The sequence below is a fragment of the Oncorhynchus mykiss genome, chromosome 12 (genome assembly GCF_013265735.2).
Source record: "Oncorhynchus mykiss isolate Arlee chromosome 12, USDA_OmykA_1.1, whole genome shotgun sequence".
In the NCBI taxonomy this organism is placed as follows: domain Eukaryota; kingdom Metazoa; phylum Chordata; class Actinopteri; order Salmoniformes; family Salmonidae; genus Oncorhynchus; species Oncorhynchus mykiss.
The window spans coordinates 62,725,861-62,750,435 of record NC_048576.1 but is presented as its reverse complement, the minus strand read 5'-3'; the positions used below and the strand labels follow the sequence as shown (position 1 = coordinate 62,750,435).

General features: G+C 45.3%; 2 protein-coding genes across 3 annotated transcripts; both read right to left on the bottom strand.

The window, feature by feature from the left end:
• Nucleotides 1–855: 855 nt before the first annotated feature.
• syt5a (synaptotagmin Va) lies at nucleotides 856–16,899 on the bottom strand. 2 transcript variants are annotated; one of them, XM_021624439.2, is made up of 10 exons: nucleotides 16,618–16,899; nucleotides 7,021–7,184; nucleotides 6,865–6,879; nucleotides 5,766–5,944; nucleotides 5,482–5,571; nucleotides 4,742–4,909; nucleotides 4,412–4,579; nucleotides 4,136–4,253; nucleotides 1,607–1,740; nucleotides 856–1,434 (listed from the first exon to the last, which is right to left on the bottom strand). In XM_021624439.2, the coding sequence occupies exons 2-10, from the start codon at nucleotides 7,172–7,174 to the stop codon at nucleotides 1,225–1,227; spliced, it is 1,236 nt and encodes a 411-aa protein (XP_021480114.1). In that variant the 5' UTR covers nucleotides 7,175–7,184; nucleotides 16,618–16,899; the 3' UTR covers nucleotides 856–1,224. The 2 variants fall into 2 exon arrangements, with proteins under 2 accessions (XP_021480114.1, XP_021480115.1); XM_021624440.2 differs by lacking the exon at nucleotides 6,865–6,879.
• Nucleotides 16,900–17,739: 840 nt separating this feature from the next.
• LOC110538929 (ferritin, middle subunit-like) lies at nucleotides 17,740–24,191 on the bottom strand. The gene is made up of 4 exons (XM_036939521.1): nucleotides 24,177–24,191; nucleotides 23,588–23,656; nucleotides 18,272–18,406; nucleotides 17,740–17,954 (listed from the first exon to the last, which is right to left on the bottom strand). Exons 1-4 carry the CDS (start codon nucleotides 24,189–24,191, stop codon nucleotides 17,799–17,801), a joined length of 375 nt encoding a protein of 124 aa, XP_036795416.1. The 3' UTR covers nucleotides 17,740–17,798.
• Nucleotides 24,192–24,575: the final 384 nt, after the last annotated feature.

Here is a 24,575-nt window from a genome sequence, read left to right as displayed (position 1 = left end):
CTGAACTTGTAACCTTTTGGTCCAGGCATTAATGTCTCAGCAGTGCCTTGAGATAATTATTTGTTACCAAGAACATACAGTAACACATATATGTACAGTATAGCCAATCAATGTTATTTCCATAGACCTGGTGGTGCAGCAGGAACTTCACATATCTAGTATATCTAACCAAAAGCTTCTGAGTTCAAATCCCAAATGAGGTATAACACAATGTTATTTTATACCTTTATTTAACTAGGCATGTCAGTTAATAACATATTACAATGACAGCCTACCCCGGCCAAACCCGGATGACGCTGGGCCAGTTGTGCGCCACCCTATGAGACTCCCAATCACCGCCAGTTGTGATACAGACTGGAATCAAACCAGGGTCTGTAGTGATGCCTCTAGCCCTGGAACAGAATGTGAGCTAGACAAAATATGATGGGGGACCATGACTGATTGAATGAATGTAAATTATGCCCTTTAATGTCAAATGTCACTGAGAATATTTTACATCTGGGTTTTCACCTACGCTCAAATGTTGCGTTGTCATATTTATTTCACATGAGATCATCTTTTTCGCATGTGCTTGCATGTTGTTGCTCAAGATCACATGTGAAATCCATGTGGTTTTCCCGTAAGGAGCGTGTGTTCATACTCATACTGTTTCTCTTCCTGCTTGCATTTTGATTTGATATTCTGATGTGCCTACTTCCTGTAAATGACGTAACTCGGGGCTCATCTGTAATAAAGGTTAAAGAAATAAATACTCAAGCTGGCAAATCTACCTGACTATCCCTCTGGTCATTTTGGGAATGATTTATTTCGTTATTTACAACCACTCACATTACATTCGGGAAATAAACCAGAGAAAGCTTTCATGTACTACGGTTTAACACGAACACACACAGACACACGCGCTCGTACACACGATAATAACTTAACATCATACAGCACAACGAGTTAATACGCAAACAAACAAAAAAAAGTTACGAAAGAATAATAAGTAAGGAAAGAGTGCACAAAACGATCCGAAATGGCAATCCAGCACTACATCGATGTACAGGTGGCTTGTAGTGTTTGAGTGGTAGCTCAAGTTGTTTTTCTTGGAAGTTTCTATTTGAGTAGTGCCGTTGTGTCATGATCAGCACTACTGAGCTTATTCGCTGTTGTGTAATATTCAGGTCCTATGCTGTTTTCTTTGAACGTGCACAGGAATGCTCAGTGTACGTGTGTGTGTGTTTAGCGGAGGGGTTTCTTCAGGGCCTCATCCACCTCCTCCTCGGGACACAGGGCGTGCCACTGGGCCACGGGACGTCTTGGATTGGCCAGCATGTCTGACCAATGGCGGAGGCCCACCCCTGAGGCGCCGAAGCCGATCCAAACCTTCCCGATGGCGTCGTTGCTGCCCAGCTTGTCGTAATCGTACACCGTGATCAACACTTGGACTTTCTGCAAGAGGAAAGGGAAGAGTGGAAAAAGCGGCAAGTTAAAAAATAAATACATTTAAAAAAAGTCAGGTGAAATCAAAATACCACCACATGTACTGTGTTGTTCAACACACAGGACAACCTGTCATAACGACCCCAAGATGTCTTCCTTGCGGGACGTTTGGTGTACAGACCTGTATTTGGCCAAAGGGGATCTCGAAGCTGAAGCTTTCGTTGAAGTAGGGGTTCAGAGTGTTTTGTTTGACCGTCGTCTTCTTCTTCTTCAGCCGCTTGCCTTGGTGCTGCAGCACCACTTTAACGAAGGGATCTGGAGGAATGTCAGTTACACAGGTCAAACAGAGGTCAAACAGAGGTCAAACCGAGGGTGAGCCGGGATGAAGAACACCTGAGGACACATTATTGTGCAGTAGATTAATGTGTGGTGTCTGCAACTCTGTAATGTTGCCCAGTGGTTCATGTTGAGTTACTTCAACAACATTTCGGCAACCAGATGTCATTAACAGGTCACAACTGGCTAATATTGGTTAGGAGAGTGTAAAGCCACAGCATGGCTGGTATTAACTAGTTGAGTGTAAAGCCACAGCATGGCTGGTATTAACTAGTTGAGTATAAAGCCACAGCATGGCTGGTATTAACTAGTTGGGTATAAAGCCACAGCATGGCTGGTATTAACTAGTTGAGTGTAAAGTCACAGCATGGCTGGTATTAACTAGTTGAGTGTAAAGCCACAGCATGGCTGGTATTAACTAGTTGAGTGTAAAGTCACAGCATGGCTGGTATTAACTAGTTGAGTGTAAAGTCACAGCATGGCTGGTATTAACTAGTTGAGTGTAAAGTCACAGCATGGCTGGTATTAACTAGTTGAGTGTAAAGCCACAGCATGGCTGGTATTAACTAGTTGAGTGTAAAGCCACAGCATGGCTGGTATTAACTAGTTGAGTGTAAAGCCACAGCATGGCTGGTATTAACTAGTTGAGTGTAAAGCCACAGCATGGCTGGTATTAACTAGTTGAGTGTAAAGCCACAGCATGGCTGGTGTTAACTAGTTGAGTGTAAAGCCACAGCATGGCTGGTATTGGGTAGGAGAGTGTAAAGCCACAGCATGGCTGGTATTAACTAGTTGAGTGTAAAGCCACAACATGGCTGGTATTAACTAGTTGAGTGTAAAGCCACAGCATGGCTGGTATTAACTAGTTGAGTGTAAAGCCACAGCATGGCTGGTATTAACTAGTTGAGTGTAAAGCCACAGCATGGCTGGTATTAACTAGTTGAGTGTAAAGCCACCGCATGGCTGGTATTAACTAGTTGAGTGTAAAGCCACAGCATGGCTGGTATTAACTAGTTGAGTGTAAAGCCACAGCATGGCTGGTATTAACTAGTTGAGTGTAAAGCCACAGCATGGCTGGTATTAACTAGTTGAGTGTAAAGTCACAGCATGGCTGGTATTAACTAGTTGAGTGTAAAGCCACAGCATGGCTGGTATTAACTAGTTGAGTGTAAAGCCACAGCATGGCTGGTATTAACTAGTTGAGTGTAAAGCCACAGCATGGCTGGTATTAACTAGTTGAGTGTAAAGCCACAGCATGGCTGGTATTAACTAGTTGAGTGTAAAGCCACAGCATGGCTGGTGTTAACTAGTTGAGTGTAAAGCCACAGCATGGCTGGTATTGGGTAGGAGAGTGTAAAGCCACAGCATGGCTGGTATTAACTAGTTGAGTGTAAAGCCACAGCATGGCTGGTATTAACTAGTTGAGTGTAAAGCCACAGCATGGCTGGTATTAACTAGTTGAGTGTAAAGCCACAGCATGGCTGGTATTAACTAGTTGAGTGTAAAGCCACAGCATGGCTGGTATTAACTAGTTGAGTGTAAAGCCACCGCATGGCTGGTATTAACTAGTTGAGTGTAAAGCCACAGCATGGCTGGTATTAACTAGTTGAGTGTAAAGCCACAGCATGGCTGGTATTAACTAGTTGAGTGTAAAGCCACAGCATGGCTGGTATTAACTAGTTGAGTGTAAAGCCACAGCATGGCTGGTATTAACTAGTTGAGTGTAAAGCCACAGCATGGCTGGTGTTGGGTAGGAGAGTGTAAAGCCACAGCATGGCTGGTATTAACTAGTTGAGTGTAAAGCCACAGCATGGCTGGTATTAACTAGTTGAGTGTAAAGCCACAGCATGGCTGGTATTAACTAGTTGAGTGTAAAGCCACAGCATGGCTGGTATTAACTAGTTGAGTGTAAAGCCACAGCATGGCTGGTATTGGGTAGGAGAGTGTAAAGCCACAGCATGGCTGGTATTAACTAGTTGAGTGTAAAGCCACAGCATGGCTGGTATTAACTAGTTGAGTGTAAAGCCACAGCATGGCTGGTATTGACTAGTTGAGTGTAAAGTCACAGCATGGCTGGTATTAACTAGTTGAGTGTAAAGTCACAGCATGGCTGGTATTAACTAGTTGAGTGTAAAGCCACAGCATGGCTGGTATTAACTAGTTGAGTGTAAAGTCACAGCATGGCTGGTATTAACTAGTTGAGTGTAAAGCCACAGCATGGCTGGTATTAACTAGTTGAGTGTAAAGTCACAGCATGGCTGGTATTGGGTAGGAGAGTGTAAAGCCACAGCATGGCTGGTATTGGGTAGGAGAGTGTAAAGCCACAGCATGGCTGGTATTGGGTAGGAGAGTGTAAGGACTAATAGAAGGTCACCTGACAAGCCTCCACAGTCCATCGCCTTCAGGTGCTTGGCCTCCATGATGTTGATCGTCAATTTACCGGCCGTGGGGACGTAGCGCAGAGAGATACAGATGTCCCCTAGCTTCTCTACCTGTGTGACCAGACAAACACACACAGGCACGAAGACAGAAAGATGTATTAAAACAGGCAGTTCGATACAGTTTGATGTGCACAGACAGACACATACAGGTAGATGTAGAGAAAACATGCATCCAAAACCCAGACAGACTGTAATACATCCTTCCTCACCTCCTCTTTCTCTCCTCCAACCAGATCCCTCCATTCGTGGAGTGGCTGAGCCAGGTCCACACTGTTCATGGGGATGGAGATCTGCCCAATCACGTCGTGTTTACCAAAGCGATCAAAGTCAAAGACCTGCAGGACCAGAGTCTGACCGCCCAGCTCCTGGTAGGGGATCTGTGGAGGGACACACAGAACAGGGAGGAGACGGTCAGGACCGAGCGTTCTCGACTACAGAAACCTCAGTACTGTAAGAGCTTTTCTAAGGGTTATACCTGTACACATGAATGAGTACCACATCTCTCTATCGCCATCTGTTCTCCAGCACCACAGACTGACCTTGAAGATGAAGGTCTCATTGAACACGGGGCATAGGTTCTTGCGCTGGACTTTGGTCTCAAACTTCTTCTTCTTGTCTGGCAGCATGTATACCTTGACATAGGGGTCTGAGGTGCCGCCCATGTCCATGGCTGCCAGGTTTTCAGCCTGCAGGATGCCCACGATCAGCTGAAAGAGGGGGCAGAGAGGGGGAAAAGGTCAGAGGTAAGCAATGGCCAACAAAATATTTTTAACAACGTCCGTAAGAACGCAGTGATGATTTAGGCGGATTTAGGCCGGGATTCAATCCACATAGGGCTATTGCGATAACATACCTGAGATTTGACCAAACACAAACGTAACACTTCAAAACAATGGCACAGCACTTCGTCCCAAAAATGATTTTGGAGTGCTTCTGCAGTACACATCTCATTTGTCACATATATGCAATGTTACCCGGGATTCAATTCAAGCCGCATAATAGCGCAGTGCACTTAAACTGACTTTTAAATGTAAGAGTGGCTTAGCGGATAGAACATGTCCCCTCTAAAGGCCACAGCTTTAATGCTGAGCCGTGAAGAGGAAAAGGTCATAAATCACTGAAGACACAAATAAGAGGTCAGAGGTTAAAGCTGAGATCTGAGCAGAGGTCAGAGACTCTTTAGACGTGTCATTAGTCAGACACTTCACATCAAGGAGGTCAAATGTCAGGGAGGACAAGACACACATGCACACAAACACACACACGGACACACACACACCTGGTTGTCAGTGAAGTTGTAGTCCAGGGTGAACTCCAGTTTTCCGAAATTCTCTTTTTCCTCCTCCTCTCCTTCCTTACCCTCTCCTTCCTTAATGACAGAGAACATCATATCAATCATTTATCACAGGTATCATTACACAGTCACTGCATTAGTCTCTCCCTTCACACAGTTACATCTGGAAATCACTTCAGATCATTTCAAATACAGTTGCAAATGAGATACTTGAACCCATTACACCACCCACTATATTGCCCTCCCTCCCTCCCTCTGTCTCCTCTCACCTTGCCCTCCTCTCCTTCTCCGGCTCCCTCCTTCTTTCTTCTGCCTCGGCCTCCTTTCCTCTCGCGCACTTTCTTGGGCTTCTTGCCCTTGTTGATGCACTTCTTCCAGATACAGAAACAAAGACAGGCCACCAGAGCCAGCACCACCACCACTATGGCTCCTATTGCCCACATGGGCACTGGAGGAGAGACAAACATAGGCCTTATGTAGCCTTGTGACATACATAATAAAACATACATATAACATACATAAAATACTTATGTAGCCTTTATGACATCTATTATACAACATACTGTACATAGGCCTTATGTAGGGTTATGACGTATACAATGAGTGTACAAAACATTAAGGACACCTTCCTAATATTGAGTTGCACCCACCCCCTTTTGCCCTGAGAACAGCTTCAATACGTCAGGGGCATGGACTCTACAAGGCGTCGACAGCATTCCACAGGGATGCTGGCCCATGCTGACGCCAATGCTTCCCACAGTTGTGTCAAATTGGCCGGATGTCTTTTGGGTGGTGGACCATTGTCGATACACACGGGAAACTGTTAAGTGTGGAAAAATCCAGCAGCATTGCAGTTCTTGACACAAACTGTTGCACCTGGCACCTACTACCATACCCTGTTCAAAGGCACTTAAATAGTTTGTCTTGCCTATTCACCCTCTGAATGGCACACATACACAATCCAATGTCTCAATTGTCTGAAAGCTTCAAAAAATATGTTTTCTAACTTGTCTCCTCCCCTTAAATTACACTGGTTGAAGTGGATTTAAGAAGTTACATTAATAAGGGATCGTGGCTTTTTTTTTTCTCTCTCCAAACATTACAAACAACAGTCAGGGGAATACAGACTATACATTATATAAAGACTTTATAAAACAAACATTCTAAGGGATCCTAGCTGTCACCTGGATTCACCTGGTCGGTGTATGTCATGGAAAGTGTCCTTAATGTTTTGTACACATAGTGTATAACACGACATACATAGGCCTTGTGTCGGCCTTATGCCATGGAATAATAACATCTGACATGTTATTGTGAGGAGGGATGGAAAAGGAGAGCACAAGCGATGGGAAAACAATAGTAACTTACTTTTGAGTTTATGATCTGGGATAAGTGGAGGAAAAGCAGGGGATGGAATGAAAGAGAAGAGATGACGAGAGGACATTTTGTGAAACAAAATTACACACACAGAATTAGCAATGAGTGTGTGTGTGTGTGTGTGTGTTCATTGTGTCCAGGGCTCACTTGGCATGTGGGTGAGTTCGTTGAAGAACTTGCTCTTCATGTTCTTGAACTGGTGATCAGAGTGGTGGGTGGAGGGAGGGGCGGGGCCTGGGGGCGGCTCTTCTCTCTCCTCAGCCGCCCGACGAGCCCGCGCTTGCACACTGGCCAATCGCATTGCAGCTCAACTAAACGGCAGAGAAAACAAAAGAGCAATCATTAAGAGCTGTGTAAGAAGTATTTTAATATGCCATGAATTTTAAACATCCTGGTAGGTAAAGTCGACTAGATAGGTTAACCAACTCAGTGGTCTTATGGTTCGAGTGTCGGCCCTGAGACTGGAAGTTCTTAAATGGTTCTTCCTCAGCTCCTTGGAGAACCTTTGCCCGTTAGAGAACCTTTGAGTTAAGTGTGGGGTCCTTGACCTGGCATCTACGGTTCTTCAAAATTCTAAAAGGTTCTTGAAATGTGTGGAAGCCTGCAGATGTGTCCCATTCACAGGAAATTGGCCAGTGCTAACTGTTTATTTTCCAATGTAACATTTCTAGTGTTGATTCAAGAGTTAAATTAGCACTCATTGGTATAAAGGAACCTCAAGTGTTGGTATTTTTATCATATTTCCCAGAATGCTCTATTGCAGGTAAATTCTTGCATGAACATTGATTCATTAATTAATCTCATGCTACTCAAATATAAATAACATACATTTTTCTAAATTATTCCAATCTGTTACTTGGATTTATTTCACTCGTTCCTGAATTGATTGTTCCAGTTAAGATGTTTAAGCTCGCCTCATATCTTAGTCTTCCCAACCGTGGCAGTCATTCTGAATGCAGGTTATGGGTGATTTTTTTCACTAAACATTGGATGTCCCTACTCTCACTTTCCCACAGGATTGAAAATGAATGAATGCAACAACCATGTCTCTGTCACCAGCAAACAAAGTTATAGGTGGTACTATAAAACTAAAATTAACTGGAAAATATGCAAATAAGGCTTAAACCCTACAGCAGGGCTATTAAATTGCAGTCCTGGGGGTTCAAAACATTTCTGGTTTAGGATTTTTGTATGATTCTTCAAACAACCATCCCATTCGTGGTTCTCTAGAGATCCTAAAATGGTTACCCTATGAAATTGCTCTCAATAACTTTATTTGGTTCCAACTTGCACCTTTATTTTAAAGAATGTACCCTGCTGAGTCATACCATTTCCCCCAAAACATTGTAAGTAAGTTAAGTGAGTCAATGCACCTTTTGCTTGACACTCAGCTTTAAAGAGACAGATTGGTAGGTAAAGCCCTGTGACAGAATAGCGCCAACTTAACCAATTGCTTAATCAGCATTATTCTGTGAGTTTGGTGGACATAAGAAAGACAATAAATTGAGCTAATGTGTTCAGTCAACAAACTTTGCTAACAGTGAGCTGAATGTATAAAAACTTGTTGAGTCAAAATACAAATTCATGTTTGTCTTCGCTGTAAAAAAGCCAATTTAGCTTAACCAGAATTATTCTGTGATTTGGGTGGACTTCAGAAGGACAAGAAATGTAGCTAATGTGTGAACGTTTGTTCACTCTACAAACTTTTCTCAAAGTGAGCTGAATTTAAAAAGGCTTGGGTAGATTTATGCCCAAAGTTTGTGCACTCACAATCCTACTGCAGCTGGGCTCCTTAGAATTCTACGTTGTATCAACAAACTGCTCGAAGTGACCTGAATTTGAACAAGCTTGTTAGGTAAGATTACAAATGTTTGCTTAAAACCACGGCCATTGTTATATTTCCCAGCATGCTCTATTGCAGGTTGATTTTCAGAATTGTTTCAATAAAAATATTTTTTTTTTCACGTACATTAATTGGTTGATTACACAAACATAAATAAGATACATTTTCTAATCTAATTCAATCTGTTAGTAGTTGGACATTTTGCTCCTGTCACTGAGCTGTCTGTTCCAGTGTATATGATCTAGGTAGTCTCACTAATCAATCTTCCTTACAGTCATTCTCAATGCAGGCTGCAGGTGAATAAAAGTTCCAATTGCTGGATATCCTCACTCTGGACTCCAATAGGAATTACACATCACTTTGCAAGTCAGCATTGAGGTTTGAATCAATGTAAAATGGTAAGGCAACCAGCTGCAATAGGATTGTGAGATTGCTCAACAGAATGGCAATGACGTTGATTCAACGTACAACTGGAAGGCAATCGGCTCTCGTGTTTGTCCCTTCATTTAAAACAAAGCCTCAAGGGATAAGGCTTTGCCTCGGCTTCCAATCTGTCTCCCTCTAGCTCTCTTTCTATCTCTCTCTCCTACTTTGTGTGCGTATGTACTGACATGTCTGTGCAACTAATAGATACACACACGCACACATCTGGAATGTCTACATATTAATGGTTTTAAATGTATGTAGATTGTGAAGTATTTTTGTCTGCAATGTCTTTGTTTTTCATTGTGTCAGACCCCAGTAAGAACAGCTTTCGCCATTGGCTTCAGCTAATGGAGATCGTAAATAAAATAAAATCTCTCTGTCTGTCTGTCTGTCTCTCTCTATGATTGTTTTTGTCTGCTTTCCCCTTTCTCGCACCCTATAATCCAGTTCATCAATATGTCTCTCTCTATATGTCTATTTTTCCTCTGTTTCCTCACAATCGCTCTCCCTTTACTTCCTAGACACTCTCTCCCCCCCTCCGATACTAAACTTCCTACTCATCCCTCTCTCCCTGACTCTTCTCAATCCCACTCGCCTCTTGAGACTTTCTTCCCCCATCATCACCCCCTGCCTCCCTCTCACTCCACCCCTTCCTCTCGTCAGTTAATCTCTCTATCTACCGCATCGCTCTCGTCCCGTCTGTGTCCGGTATCCCCTCCCTCCATGCCTCCCTCCTCACCCGCTGCCTCCCGCTCCCCAACCCTTTCTCTATCTCTCTCCTCCCTTCCATATCCCCCTATGTCGTTCTCCCTCCCTCCTTCCTCTCTTGTTTCATAGTGTCCATCACTAATCCCCCAGACTCCATCACAGGCTGGCTGTTGACACACACATGCATGCACATGCACATACACATACACGCACACACACACATACTAACATGCAAACAAGACCAGCTCTGTTACATATGCATATGAATACCTCCCTGCAAGGCTGCATTATGCCACACACACACTGCGACCCTCCAACATCTGCTGTCCTCCTCTCACTGTGCACAGACACGTAACAGGATTAATTGCCAAAGGTAATCCCCAAATCCCAGAGCTTAACTAAATTAGGGACAGGTCAGTTCACTCTCTGCTCCCGTTCCTGTCCTATCCCCTACTATCCCTTATCCACCCTAAGCCACTACCATTAACCCCCACAACATTACCTGCTGTCACACAGACAGATCCCACCTAGTTATCCATACCAATAATCACATTTCCATAACAATATCTGATTTGTGGCTTGTCAAATCAACCCGTTAAATCCCAACAGATAGAGTGAACGGCGCAGGATTAGTAAGCACAGCTATGTGATGGTGAGTGAGGGGAGGCAAACATAAGAGGTTATAGACTTCTGGCTAATAGGCTTGTGACTTTACCAGTCAAGATCACATTTACCAGTCAAGATCACATTATACACTCAGTGTATATACAGTGCCTTGCGAAAGTATTCGGCCCCCTTGAACTTTGTGACCTTTTGCCACATTTCAGGCTTCAAACATAAAGATATAAAACTGTATTTTTTTGTGAAGAATCAACAACAAGTGGGACACAATCATGAAGTGGAACGACATTTATTGGATATTTAAAACTTTTTTAACAAATCAAAAACTGAAAAATTGGGCGTGCAAAATTATTCAGCCCCCTTAAGTTAATACTTTGTAGCGCCACCTTTTGCTGCGATTACAGCTGTAAGTCGCTTGGGGTATGTCTCTATCAGTTTTGCACATCGAGAGACTGACATTTTTTCCCATTCCTCCTTGCAAAACAGCTCGAGCTCAGTGAGGTTGGATGGAGAGCATTTGTGAACAGCAGTTTTCAGTTCTTTCCACATATTCTCGATTGGATTCAGGTCTGGACTTTGACTTGGCCATTCTAACACCTGGATATGTTTATTTTTGAACCATTCCATTGTAGATTTTGCTTTATGTTTTGGATCATTGTCTTGTTGGAAGACAAATCTCCGTCCCAGTCTCAGGTCTTTTGCAGACTCCATCAGGTTTTCTTCCAGAATGGTCCTGTATTAACCATCTTCCCTGTCCCTGCTGAAGAAAAGCAGGCCCAAACCATGATGCTGCCACCACCATGTTTAACAGTGGGGATGGTGTGTTCAGGGTGATGAGCTGTGTTGCTTTTACGCCAAACATAACGTTTTGCATTGTTGCCAAAAAGTTCAATTTTGGTTTCATCTGACCAGAGCACCTTCTTCCACATGTTTGGTGTGTCTCCCAGGTGGCTTGTGGAAAACTTTAAACAACACTTTTTATGGATATCTTTAAGAAATGGCTTTCTTCTTGCCACTCTTCCATAAAGGCCAGATTTGTGCAATATACGACTGATTGTTGTCCTTTGGACAGAGTCTCCCACCTCAGCTGTAGATCTCTGCAGTTCATCCAGAGTGATCATGGGCCTCTTGGCTGCATCTCTGATCAGTCTTCTCCTTGTATGAGCTGAAAGTTTAGAGGGACGGCCAGGTCTTGGTAGATTTGCAGTGGTCTGATACTCCTTCCATTTCAATATTATCGCTTGCACAGTGCTCCTTGGGATGTTTAAAGCTTGGGAAATCTTTTTGTATCCAAATCCGGATTTAAACTTCTTCACAACAGTATCTCGGACCTGCCTGGTGTGTTCCTTGTTCTTCATGATGCTCTCTGCGCTTTTAACGGACCTCTGAGACTATCACAGTGCAGGTGCATTTATACGGAGACTTGGTTACACACAGGTGGATTGTATTTATCATCATTAGTCATTTAGGTCAACATTGGATCATTCAGAGATCCTCACTGAACTTCTGGAGAGAGTTTGCTGCACTGAAAGTAAAGGGGCTGAATAATTTTGCACGGCCAAAAAACTGAAAAGTTTTTGATTTGTTAAAAAAGTACGAAATATCCAATAAATGTCGTTCCACTTCATGATTGTGTCCCACTTGTTGTTGATTCTTCACAAAAAAATACAGTTGTATATCTTTATGTTTGAAGCCTGAAATGTGGCAAAAGGTTGCAAAGTTCAAGGGGGCCGAATACTTTCGCAAGGCACTGTACATACGCGCACGCACGCTAACACACACACACAAGCACACGCACAGTACGGGTGAGACGGAGGCTAGCTTGGTTGAGTAGCATAGGGTCGGCCACCACTTCTCACTCATGGTATGTTCCCTTAAGCTGGTCATGGTGGCTGAATGCAGGGATTCAGGGCAGGGCCTTACTGATTAGATACTGGTTAACAGGTAGATCACTGTGTCAGTGATTAGGGTTTTCATGCCTGACTGACCACTCTGTTGGAGGCTTCTTTTTTCGCTTCCAGTCTTGGATAAATTCACTGTTATTCCAAGGGTTTTATGGTCACACAATAGTATAAGCCTTTGGATTGATTTGTGCTGGCCAAGGTCATTGGAATAGGCCTAGCTAAACATGCTACTGGTTGATTCTATTGGGCCATTGGCAGTTAAAGTTATTCTGCAATGAAGTCCAGATAAAATAATCTCCTTAAGAATTTGGATGGATGAACTCATGTTGGAAAGTGCCTATCTAGATTCAGTTACAAATTTGCAGTTTGCAAAGGTCAGGGATGCAAGGACTTTTTTAAATAACTAGGCAAGTCAGTTAAGAACAAATTCTTATTTACAATGACTACCTACCCCGGCCAAACCCGAACGACGCTGGGCCAATTGTGCGACCCCCTATGGGACTCTCAAACACAGCTGGTTGTGATACAGCCAGGTGAACGGATCTCCGTATGTGTGGTTCCCACCGTGAAGCATGGACGAGGAGGTGTGATGGTGACACTGTTGGTGATTTATTCAGAATTCAAGGTACACTAACCAGCATGGCTACCACAGCATTCTGCAGCGATACTCCATCCCATCTGGTTTGTGCTTAGTGGGACGATCATTTGTTTTTCAACAGGACAATGACCCAACACACCTCCAGGCTGTGTAAGGGCTATTTGACCAAGAAGGAAAGTGATGGAGTGCTGCATCAGCTGACCTGGCCTCCACACTCACCTGACCTCAACCCGATTGAGAGGGCTTGGGATGAGTTGAACCGCAGAGTAAAGGAAAAGCATGTGCTCAGCATATGTGGGAACTCCTTCAAGTGTTGGAGAAGCATTCCAGGTGAAGCTGGTTGACAGAATGCCAAGAGTGCGCAAAGCTGTCATCAAGGCAAAGGGTGGCTTCTTTATTTTATTTGTTTAAGAATTTTTTGCTTACTACATAAATCAATACGTGTTATTTAATAGTTTTGATGTCTTCACTATTATTCTACTGTGTAGATAATAGTAAAAATAAAGAAAAACCCTTGAATGGGTAGGTGTGTCCAAACTTTTGACGTGTACTGTATAAAACCCTTGGAATAACATAAAAATCGATCAAATAACAGAACAAAAATATAAACGCAACATGGACAGTGTTGATCCCATGTTTCATGAGCTGAAATAAAATATCCCAGACGCACAAAAAGCTTTTCTCTCAAATTTTGTGCACAAATTTGTTTACATCCCTGTTAGAAAACATTTCTCCTTTGCAAAGATAATCCAACCAATGCAGAGAGATACCGTGATGAAATCCTGAGGCCCATTGTTGTGCCATTCATCCGCCGCCATCACCTCACGTTTCAGCATGATAATGTCTCAAGGATCTGTATACAATTCCTGGAAGCTGAAAATGTCCTGCATACTCACCAGACATGTCACCCGTTGAGCATGTTTGGGATGCTCTGGATCTCCGTGTACGATAGCTTGTTCCAGTTCCCGCCAATATCCAGCAACTTCGCACAGCTATTGAAGAGGAGTGGGGACAACATTCCACAGGCCACAATCAACAGCCTGATCAACTCTATGCGAAGGAAACGTGTCGCGCTGCATGAGGCAAATGTTGGTCACACCAGATACTGATTGGTGTTCTGATCAACACCCCTAACTATTTTTAAGGTATCTGTGACCAACAGATGCATATCTGTATTCCCAGTCATGTGAAATCCATAGATTATGGCCTAATGAATTTATTTAAATTGACTGATTTCCTTACATGAACTTTAACTCAGTAAAATCTTTGAAACTGTTGCATGTTGCGCTTATATTTTGGTTCTGTATATATACAATAATTGTGCATTTCCTGTGACCAATACCTGTGACAGTTCCCTCCTTATTTGTCCCAACATCAGTATTCCATCCCTAATCGATCCTAGCCTTAAAGACGTCCTCCATTGATTTTTTTTTACTTTTGAAATGTACACACACTAAAGGTAAAAAAACAAACATGTTTTGAGCAAAATAGTGTTTCTTAGACACAACTGAAAACTTCAAGGAGTACGGGCACTCAAGGTTTGATTTGGTTTGATGGGAAGTTGTGATGTCATCGTCTTCCCCCCTTGCTTGAGGAACAATAGAGGAGATAGAGAACAAAAGAGGAAAGGCCCACCCCCCAACTTGTGCCATGTCATGACTTACCTGAACCATCTATTGAGATGTGCCTTTTGTTAAGTACATTGAGTGGTAAATTAGCTGAAAAGGAGACTGGAGTAGGACTTCAAGTAAAGCAGGTGTGAAACGATTTGACAAGGAGAAAGGATTTACAACTGAATCCAGGCCGGAACTTTCCAACATGAGTTCATCAACCCAAATTCTAGAGTGTCCATCACAAAATGAGACCTTGACCATCTGAAATGTTTCTGACTTCCTCTGGAAAACATGTCGGGAACCAGATTGCCAAGAACCATTTATCTGCCTTCTATGTTTATATCCTGAACAACAAGAGTATGAAGGAAACAATCATGGCACACATCATCATCACACCTGTCTGTTTTGTGGGTTAGACACCAGGAAGACCATGTAGGCCAGTGTTTCCCAATCCTGGTCCTGGGGATCCTAAGCGGTGCACATTTTAGTTTTTGCCCTAGCACTACACAGTGACCTGATTCAAATAATCAAAACTTAATTATGAGTTGATTATATGAACCAGGTGTTAGGACAAAAACACAAATGTGCACCCCTTGGGGTCCCCAGGACCACGATTGGGAAACACTTCAGAAGGCCTATGCTGGGCCATCTGTTACAGGTGGTAATATCCTAAAACCAATCCCAAACTGATTCCTCACCCCAAATAATAGGCACATATTGACACCATTCTGCAGACCTGAAAGAATTGGATGGCTATCAGGGATATGGTTAGCCCTCAGGTAACCTGGTCCCCAAACTACTGAAAGCTGCTATTGTTTACACCCACCCACCTGTCTTTAAAAAAATACACATATTTTACCAGGCAAGTCAGTCGAGAACAAATTCTTACTTACAATGACAGCCTACTGAGGAACAGTGGGTTAACTTGAGGGGAAGACCGACAGATTTTTTTTTATCTCGCCCGCGCGGGGATTCGATCCGGCAACCTCTCAGTTATACTGGCCCAACGTCCTAACCACTAGGCTACCTGCCGCCCCAAAACTGTAGGGGGAGGGACTAGTTTTGGGATTGGTGATTTGGCTCATATGGGAACTGAGGACAGAGTAGCGCACTAGCGGTGGTAAATAAATGACAGGAGAGGTGAACAGCTGGCAGGGGGATTTTGAGAGGGTTCAAGGCTTAGTAGCTATGTGGTGCTTTATGGCTCTCTCTATTGTGCGAGTCAGTAAAAAAAAGGAAGTTGACCATCTGAGACTGGAGTGCACTGTCTCATCTTCATCATCACCATTGTCATCGTCGTCAAGCCTGCCTTGTGCAATGCGCATGCATGGTGCACACTGTAGCCAACATCAAAGATGTACATACATCTCCTCCAATTTGATACTTTTTACTCCACTAACAGATACAACTACGGGATTTAACGGCTTACCAAGCAAACATGGCACAAGACACAAATGTACCAGTCCAAAATTGTTAAAACCCAAAATAAGCGCCAACTTCGATATTTCATATGTGCTGGTTGTTACGCACACAGGGAGCTTTGGAGTGGAGGGGAGGGGAGGGGTGGACATTAGACATGTGCACACACATAAAATCAGAGGTGAGGTAGCTACAGTAAAATTGTTGTTTTTCACCTAATGAAAGTAAACGGATAAAAATACATTATCAATCCAATTAAATAAGTGTCGCCAACTTTGGACCAGCGAAAACGGCTAAGCACCTTATGGGTAAAAGCTTGGATAGGCGATGGCTCAGAATATGGAATAGAATGTGAATGGTAAGCTACTCTCTCAAGTATTAATTCAAAGCAGCAATAGCGTATGTCAGTTAACAAATATGTTAATCAGATATGGCAAATATTGTGCCCATCAACCGGTAACACTGGACGTCCCATTCACCATAACCGCTCGCTAGCAGATTTACCGAGCATAGCACAAGGGTTTGAATGACCTCTAGGCCGTCTAATTATACACTTTTAAAATGCAGTGTGGAGTATAGGCTACCCCATGATCATACACCAACAGAACTCACCCGATTGCAATCCCCAATTTAAACCCAAACGTCTTCCTTTTGTTAACGATGAATTATGGACTCCGTGTTGAAAGAACTGTTGCGCTGCGCACCACCCCCTCCCTCAATCGCGTTCTCCCTCCCCCTGTCCGTTAATCTTCCTCAATATCGCTGTGCCAACTACTTATCATCCACTTTATAAGCCATTGGTCACTCGCTCTCGAAACGCATGTGAAACACCAAAACCCGACATCACTCAAATTAATCTTTCCATCCCCATCTGTTTGGCTATCATTTCTCTCGTGCAATGCCTGTAAAAAACTATCCACTGCTGTGAAAGAGAGAACTACTTTGAAGGCCATTTGTCAGTCTGGGCTTTTTTCCCCCCTTGGTCTATTGTCATCATGTGTTATGGTTCATCTTCAGACTGTGGGAGGGGAGCCAGTGAATACCGTAAAAAACCCAACTTATTGATACACAATTTCAAAGGATGTCTGCTATCATGTATATATTTAAATTGTATTATGCATGTAACATACGTTTCCACAGACCACCATTTGATCGAGAAAATGTGGCTCTCATTTCACTCCGTTATGGCCCTAGAGTTGACGGTTGTTTTATGGGCCACGCATTAAGGCACCGTGACAAGATACGGTAATGGCGCCACTCTGTGTTCATCAGAGGTAGTGTCCGTTAAACCTCAAGTCAGCCTTTCCCCATTTTATGACCCTCGAAGTCACTGTTGGCCCACAATTGTCAGTATAATAATTTCAAATATATATAAATACATGCACACTGATGTAGACTTTGGGCAACCAGCATTTGAGTTAAACAAAGTGATTCCAGCTCAAAACGTTTCATTCTTCAGATTCAGTGCAGATAAAAAATGACCAGTTATACACTTAGTGAAAAGGATCCTTGTTTGGTATTCTTGTTTGGTATTGAGCTACTCTCTACTCACCAGAATAAACTGATACATCCATTACTCAAAAGCAACAACTTTTGTGATCTTTTTACTTAATTGTTTCACAAGATGCATTCCCTCCCAAATCCAGTACAGTGTTGTCAAACTGAAACAGATGCATTGCTCTGTACCAGTTCATCACTCACCCTCCTCAAAGATGCAAAGGCAGCAGGATAGAGCAGAGAAGCCAGGAGTCCTGGTCAGAGGCCGGAGGCCGTAGCCTGGGGATGGAAGTGGTTTAGCTCTGGCCTCCCAGGGTGTGCTTGTCAAACAGGTACTCTGCCATCTTGTTGTTGACAGCATCCATCTTGGTGAGGTTGGTGATGTGGTCACCCAGCTTCTTAATGGCCTCCACCTGCTCATTCAGGTAATGGGTCTCCAGGAAGTCACACGGCTAAACAGGGAAAACACAGGCGAGACGAGTGACTACAGACACTACTGTAGATGCATCAACACACAAGAGCCTGGTGGTAATGGCAAAGGGCAGCTAACTCAATGAGGTGTTTGCAGCTGTCCAACTCATGCATGAGCTGCATTGTGTGTATAGTGTGCATCCGTGCGTCTGTGGACTATTGTGTTTGTGTGAAGAGGCAGGTCACACAATCCTGTGTCATTAGTTATCAGAGCTACAACAACCTGCTCATCTTCTGGGACAATACAGTAGCTGGATTCTATGTGATATATACATGTGACATGTGGTTCCACCATTACGTGGGGGTCAACCTTGTCGGAGGCAATCTTGTGCATGTCCAGCAGGACCTGTTTCACATTCTTCCCCAGCTGCAGAGCACACTGCATGGCCTCCAGCCCATTGCCCCACTCATCACGATCTGGCATAATAATACACTACTATGTAGAGCAAGAAAATTGTCCCCTTGGTAGCCAATTGCAGTCTCCTTACCATTGATCCAGTAGCTGGATCCTATGTGATATATACATGTGACATGTGGTTCCACCATAATGTGGGGGACATTGTCATGTACTGTCATGTTGTGTCTTGTCTCTGTCCTTTCCCTTCACCCTGTCTCCCTCTGCTGGTCGTTGTTAGGTTACCTTTTCTCCCCCGCTTTCCCCCAGCTGTTCCTTGTCTCCTCTAACTACCCATTCACCCCGTTTCCCACCTGTTCCCTTTTTCCCTCTGATTAGGTCCCTATATCTCTCTCTGTTTCTGTTCCTGTCCTTGTCGGATTCTTGTTTGTTGTGTTTCATGCCTGAGCCAGACTATCGTCATGTTTGCTGTAACCTTGTCCTGTCCTGTCGGAATCTGCCGGTCTATCTGAGCCTACCTATGTTTGGTTATTAAAGAAGCTCTGTTTAAGTTAGTTCGCTTTTGGGTCCTCATTCACTCACCATAACAGAAGAATCCGACCAAGAATGGACCCAGCGACTTCGGATCCTCTCCACTCAGCTGTCGGGATCCAGGGAGCGATGCTAGGCAGACACGAGCAGGAAGTGTCTGCTGCTCGACATGCCGTTGAGACCCTGGCCACCCAAGTCTCCAACCTCACAGAACAGGTTCACCATCTCCGCCTCGATCCACCGGCCACTTCCAGGGCTTTCGAATCTCCGGAGCCCAGAATCAATAACCCGCCGTGTTACTCTGGGGAGCCCACTGAATGCCGCTCGTTCCTCACCCAGTGTGATATTGTGTTTTCTCTCCAGCCCAACACTTACTCCAGGAGCACTGCTCGTGTCGCCTACGTCATATCTCTCCTTATTGGACGGGCTCGTGAGTGGGGCACGGCAATCTGGGAGGCAAGGGCTGAGTGTACTAACCAGTATCAAGACTTTAAGGAGGAGATGATACGGGTTTTTGATCGATCTGTTTTTGGGGAGGAGGCTTCCAGGGCCCTGTCTTCCCTATGTCAAGGCAATCGATCCATAACAGACTACTCTATTGAGTTTCGCACTCTTGCTGTCTCCAGTGGCTGGAACGAGCCGGCCTTGCTCGCTCGTCTTCTGGAGGGTTTCCGCGCAGAGGTAAAGGATGAGATTCTCTCCCGGGAGGTTCCTTCCAGCGTGGATTCCTTGATTGAACTCGCTATTCGCATTGAGCGACGGGTTGATCTTCGTCACCGAGCTCGTGGAAAGGAGCTCGCGCTCTCCGTCGCCTCCCTCTCCGCATCACTACCATCTTCCTCTGCCGGCTCGGGTGCTGAGCCCATGCAGCTGGGAGGTATCCGCATCTCGACTAAGGAGAGGGAACGGAGAATCACCAACCGCCTCTGTCTCTATTGCGGTTCCGCTGGTCATTTTGTCACTTCATGTCCAGTAAAAGGCCAGAGCTCGTCAGTAAGCGGAGGGCTACTGGTGAGCGCTACTACTCCTGTCTCTCCTTCAAGATCCTGCACTACCTTGTCGGTCCATCTACGCTGGACCGGTTCGTCAGCTTCCTGCAGTGCCTTAATAGACTCTGGGGCGGAGGGCTGTTTTATGGACGAGACCTGGGCTCGGGAACATGACATTCCTCTCAGACAGTTAAAGGAGCCCACGGCCTTGTTCGCCCTGGATGGTAGTCCTCTCCCCAGGATTCAGCGTGAGACGCTACTTTAACCCTCACTGTTTCTGGTAATCATAGTGAAACCATTTCTTTTTTAATTTTTCGTTCACCTTTTACACCTGTTGTTTTGGGCCATCCCTGGCTAGTTTGTCATAATCCTTCCATTAATTGGTCTAGTAATTCTATCCTCTCCTGGAACGTCTCTTGTCATGTGAAATGTTTAATGTCTGCTATCCCTCCTGTTTCCTCTGTCTCTTCTTCACAGGAGGAGCCTGGTGATTTGACAGGGGTGCCGGAGGAATATCACGATCTGCGCACGGTGTTCAGTCGGTCCAGGGCCACCTCTCTTCCTCCACACCGGTCGTATGATTGTAGTATTGATCTCCTTCCGGGAACCACCCCCCCCCGGGGTAGACTATACTCTCTGTCGGCTCCCGAACGTAAGGCTCTCGAAGATTATTTGTCTGTAGCTCTTGACGCCGGTACCATAGTCCCCTCCTCCTCTCCCGCCGGAGCTGGGGGTTTTTTTGTCAAGAAGAAGGACGGGTCTCTGCGCCCCTGCATAGATTATCGAGGGCTGAATGACATAACAGTGAAGAATCGTTATCCGCTTCCTCTTATGTCTTCAGCCTTCGAGATCCTGCAGGGAGCCAGGTTTTTCACTAAGTTGGACCTTCGTAACGCTTACCATCTCGTGCGCATCAGGGAGGGGGACGAGTGGAAGACGGCGTTTAACACTCCGTTAGGGCACTTTGAATATCGGGTTCTTCCTTTCGGCCTCGCTAACGCTCCAGCTGTCTTTCAGGCATTAGTCAATGATGTCCTGAGAGACATGCTGAACATCTTTGTTTTCGTTTACCTTGACGATATCCTGATTTTTTCACCGTCACTCCAGATTCATGTTCAGCACGTTCGACGTGTCCTCCAGCGCCTTTTAGAGAATTGTCTTTTTGTGAAGGCTGAGAAGTGCACTTTTCATGCCTCCTCCGTCACATTTCTCGGTTCTGTTATTTCCGCTGAAGGCATTAAGATGGATCCCGCTAAGGTCCAAGCTGTCATTGATTGGCCCGTCCCTAAGTCACGCGTCGAGCTGCAGCGCTTTCTCGGCTTCGCGAACTTCTATCGTCGTTTCATCCGTAATTTCGGTCAGGTGGCAGCTCCTCTCACAGCCCTTACTTCTGTCAAGACGTGCTTTAAGTGGTCCGTTTCCGCCCAGGGAGCTTTTGATCTCCTCAAGAATCGTTTTACATCCGCTCCTATCCTTGTTACACCTGACGTCTCTAGACAGTTCGTTGTCGAGGTTGACGCGTCAGAGGTGGGCGTGGGAGCCATCCTTTCTCAGCGCTCCCTCTCTGACGACAAGGTCCACCCATGCGCGTATTTTTCTCATCGCCTGTCGCCGTCGGAACGTAACTATGATGTGGGTAACCGCGAACTGCTCGCCATCCGGTTAGCCCTAGGCGAATGGCGACAGTGGTTGGAGGGGGCGACCGTTCCTTTTGTCGTTTGGACTGACCATAGGAACCTTGAGTACATCCGTTCTGCCAAACGACTTAATGCGCGTCAGGCGCGTTGGGCGCTGTTTTTCGCTCGTTTCGAGTTCGTGATTTCTTATCGTCCGGGCTCTAAGAACACCAAGCCTGATGCTTTGTCTCGTCTCTTCAGTTCTTCAGTAGCCTCCACTGACCCCGAGGGGATTCTCCCTGAGGGGCGTGTTGTCGGGTTGACTGTCTGGGGAATTGAGAGGCAGGTAAAACAAGCGCTCACTCACACTCCGTCGCCGCGCGCTTGTCCTAGGAACCTTCTTTTCGTTCCCGTTCCTACTCGTCTGGCCGTTCTTCAGTGGGCTCACTCTGCCAAGTTAGCCGGCCACCCTGGCGTTCGGGGTACGCTTGCTTCCATTCGCCAGCGTTTTTGGTGGCCCACCCGGGAGCATGACACGCGTCGTTTCGTGGCTGCTTGTTCGGTCTGCGCGCAGACTAAGTCCGGTAACTCTCCTCCTGCCGGCCGTCTCAGGCCGCTTCCTATTCCCTCTCGACCGTGGTCTCACATCGCCTTAGATTTTGTCACCGGACTGCCTTCGTCAGCGGGGAAGACTGTTATTCTTACGGTTGTCGATAGGTTCTCTAAGGCGGCTCATTTCATTCCCCTTGCTAAGCTTCCTTCTGCTAAAGAGACGGCACAAATCATCATCGAGAATGTTTTCAGAATTCATGGCCTTCCGTCAGACGTCGTTTCGGACAGAGGTCCGCAATTCACGTCTCAATTTTGGAGGGAGTTTTGCCGTTTGATTGGGGCTTCCGTCAGTCTCTCTTCCGGCTTTCACCCCCAGTCTAACGGTCAAGCAGAACGGGCCAATCAGACTATTGGTCGCATCTTACGCAGTCTTTCTTTTCGTAACCCTGCGTCTTGGTCAGAACAGCTCCCCTGGGCAGAATACGCCCACAACTCGCTTCCTTCGTCTGCGACCGGGCTATCTCCTTTTCAGAGTAGCCTCGGGTACCAGCCTCCGCTGTTCTCATCTCAGTTCGCCGAGTCCAACGTCCCCTCCGCTCAGGCTTTTGTCCAACGTTGCGAGCGCACCTGGAAGAGGGTCAGGTCTGCACTTTGCCGTTATAGGACGCAGACTGTGAGGGCTGCTAATAAGCGTAGAACTAAGAGTCCTAGATATTGTCGCGGTCAGAGAGTTTGGCTCTCCACTCAGAACCTTCCCCTTAAGACGGCTTCTCGCAAGTTGACCCCGCGGTTCATTGGTCCGTTCCGTATTTCTCGGGTCATTAATCCTGTCGCAGTTCGACTTCTTCTTCCGCGATACCTTCGTCGCGTCCACCCGGTCTTCCATGTCTCCTGCATCAAGCCCGTCCTTCGCGCCCCCGCTCGTCTTCCCCCCCCCCCCCCCCCCCATCCTTGTCGAGGGCGCACCCATCTACAGGGTCCGTAGAATTTTGGACATGCGTCCTCGGGGCCGTGGTCACCAGTACCTCGTAGATTGGGAGGGGTACGGTCCTGAGGAGAGGAGTTGGGTTCCCTCTCGGGACGTGCTGGACCGTGCGCTGATCGAGGATTTCCTCCGTTGCCGCCAGGTTTCCTCCTCGAGTGCGCCAGGAGGCGCTCGGTGAGTGGGGGGGTACTGTCATGTACTGTCATGTTGTGTCTTGTCTCTGTCCTTTCCCTTCACCCTGTCTCCCTCTGCTGGTCGTTGTTAGGTTACCTTTTCTCCCCCGCTTTCCCCCAGCTGTTCCTTGTCTCCTCTAACTACCCATTCACCCCGTTTCCCACCTGTTCCCTTTTTCCCTCTGATTAGGTCCCTATATCTCTCTCTGTTTCTGTTCCTGTCCTTGTCGGATTCTTGTTTGTTGTGTTTCATGCCTGAGCCAGACTATCGTCATGTTTGCTGTAACCTTGTCCTGTCCTGTCGGAATCTGCCGGTCTATCTGAGCCTACCTATGTTTGGTTATTAAAGAAGCTCTGTTTAAGTTAGTTCGCTTTTGGGTCCTCATTCACTCACCATAACAGACATAACTTACGTGGGGGTCAACCTTGTCGGAGGCAATCTTGTGCATGTTCAGCAGGGCCTGTTTCACATTCTTCCCCAGCTGCATAAGAGGAAAACATCAACATGTTGATCATCAGGTCGATGGCAGTTTCGCAGTCGCTGTGGTAGTTCTGACAGATCTGAGACTGCATTTTGGCAGATTTTTTATAATTTTTTATATCAAACAGAACGGTACAAAAAATAGAGTTTCTTAGACTATTTTACTATTACAGTTCAAGTACGTGTTAAGTTATAAATCCAGAATGTTCTATAATGCGGGACGAAGGCAGAGGAGTTCCGTTCAATCACTGTTGAAGCAAGAACTTCTAGATGCGTCTACCCACAGATGTGAATAGTGATGGGTCGTTCGCAAACGAGTCAGCTCTTGTAGGTTAACGTTGGGAGTCGGCACTATTTAAAACATAAAATAAAATACAAAGACATGAATAATCAAAAGATTTAAAAGAACAAAATAATATATAATATAATATAGGCCTAAATGCTCAAGTGCACTCACAATCGTTCTGACTGTCTGCTCAGACCAACTGTCACGACTGGCGGCGTTAGGCGATCGACGTCACCGGCTTTCTAGCCATCGCTGCTCCATTTCTCATATGTCCATTTGTTTTGTCTTGTACACACCTGGTTTTCATTCCATAATCACACTGCATGTATTTAGTCCTCTGTTCCCCTCCATGTCTTTGTGTGTAATTGTTTATTGTTCTGTGAGTATGTTCACACGCTAAACTTTTGTATCATGTTCCGTGTTTTTTTGGGGCACTTTGATTTCATTTTGTGCCTATTTCCTGACCGGAAAAAAAGTGTGCCTGTTTACTCTACTCTGCTCTCCTGCACCTGACTTCGCCTCCCTTACACAGCCATAACAGAATTACACACCCTACTATGGAGTCAGCAGGAGCAGGTACCCCGGTTAGAGGAGTCGAGGAGCGTGTCCAGGAATATTCCGCTATGTTATATCA